Here is a 1,271-nt window from a genome sequence, read left to right as displayed (position 1 = left end):
AATTAAAAAAAAAATAAAAACAAAAGTTGCTCAAGAGTAATCGGTTTTAATATATTTTAATTGTTTAAAAAAGCAAAAGTTTCTCAAGAATAATGGATATTAATATATAATAGATTTTAATAGATTTTAATAGACCTCTATATATTATAATAGATTTTAATAGATTTTAAACGACCTCTGATATAGTTCACTGTCTTTATGACTAAACTAAGCACATAATCCAGTTTTAAAATCTTTCAACACAAATTTTGTTGATGAATAATACAGTGGAAATGTGTAAACGACAAATCCGGATGTAAATTCTTTATTTTTGCTTGTAACTTGGCAGCAACACCATTATGTCTGCCAACCATATTCGCTGCATCGTCAGTAGGCAAGCATACAAGCTTGCTCAAATCTAAATCATATTCATGCAGAACCCGTTCAACATTCTCAAAGATGTCCTGGCTTGTTGCAGTGTCGTGCATAGGGATTAGTTCAATCAGTTCTTCATAAATGTTGAATTCATGGTCACAGACCCTGATGAAGACGGCAAGCTGTGCCATCCCAATGATATCGACAGTCTCATCAATTGCAATTGAAAACTGTTCAAATCTTTATGATTCAGTTTTAAACTGTTGCTTAATTATTTTTTATTACATTTTCACCCTACACAAGGCACATTGCCACTTTGGTGTAGGGGGCTACTATCAGGGTCAGCAACTACTGGGGCACTATGTTGGGATTTGGGCAGCAAGATTTCGGTTCACGTTGCACTTGAACTTCTGCATGTCAGTACAGTTAGGGAAGCAGGAACTTGGAATGGAATTCCAAAGTCTAGCGGTTCTGAGGAAAAAACTACTGGAGTAGAAAGATCTTTTACATCTAGGGATCTCTACTGTGTGGGGTGGGATTAAGCTGCTTGTCGGGTTTGTCGAGGGTGTCTACGTCGTGGGGGCACAAGTATCTGCAGTTCGTCACAGCATTCACCATTAAAATACTTGTAGAACAGGCAGAGGGATGCAACGTTTCGTCGATGGGACAGAGGCTGAAGCTTAGATGCCAGGTCAGGGCCTATCAGGTTGGCGACTCTTTTTTAACCTTGTCTAGGAGCAAGAGACTAGTAGCAGATGTACCAGCCCAAATGTGACAACAATACTCCATACATGGGCGAATGGTGGCCTTATAGAGGTACAGGATACTTTCAGGTGTCAGTAGTTTTCTAGCACGGTAGAGAGAGCCTACCTTTTTCGCAGCGTCCCTGGCAATGTTTTCAATATAATTGTTCCAAC

At 38.9% G+C, this 1,271-nt stretch overlaps 1 protein-coding gene across 1 annotated transcript; it reads right to left on the bottom strand.

Annotated features, from left to right (window-relative positions):
- Positions 1-236: 236 nt before the first annotated feature.
- LOC145269047 (general transcription factor II-I repeat domain-containing protein 2A-like) lies at positions 237-545 on the bottom strand. The gene has a single exon (XM_080124649.1). It carries the CDS (start codon positions 543-545, stop codon positions 237-239), a length of 309 nt encoding a protein of 102 aa, XP_079980775.1.
- Between the last annotated feature and the right edge of the window lie 726 nt (positions 546-1,271).

This window comes from Euprymna scolopes, chromosome 45 (assembly GCF_053919585.1).
Source record: "Euprymna scolopes isolate OS-2025 chromosome 45, ASM5391958v1, whole genome shotgun sequence".
Classification (NCBI taxonomy): Eukaryota; Metazoa; Mollusca; class Cephalopoda; order Sepiida; family Sepiolidae; genus Euprymna; species Euprymna scolopes.
This window is presented reverse-complemented; position numbering and strand designations above follow the sequence as displayed.

What these genes read in the sequence shown, in the direction of transcription:
- LOC145269047 (XM_080124649.1), bottom strand. Translation starts at nt 545, where the DNA reads ATGGCACAGCTTGCCGTCTTCATCAGGGTCTGTGACCATGAATTCAAC.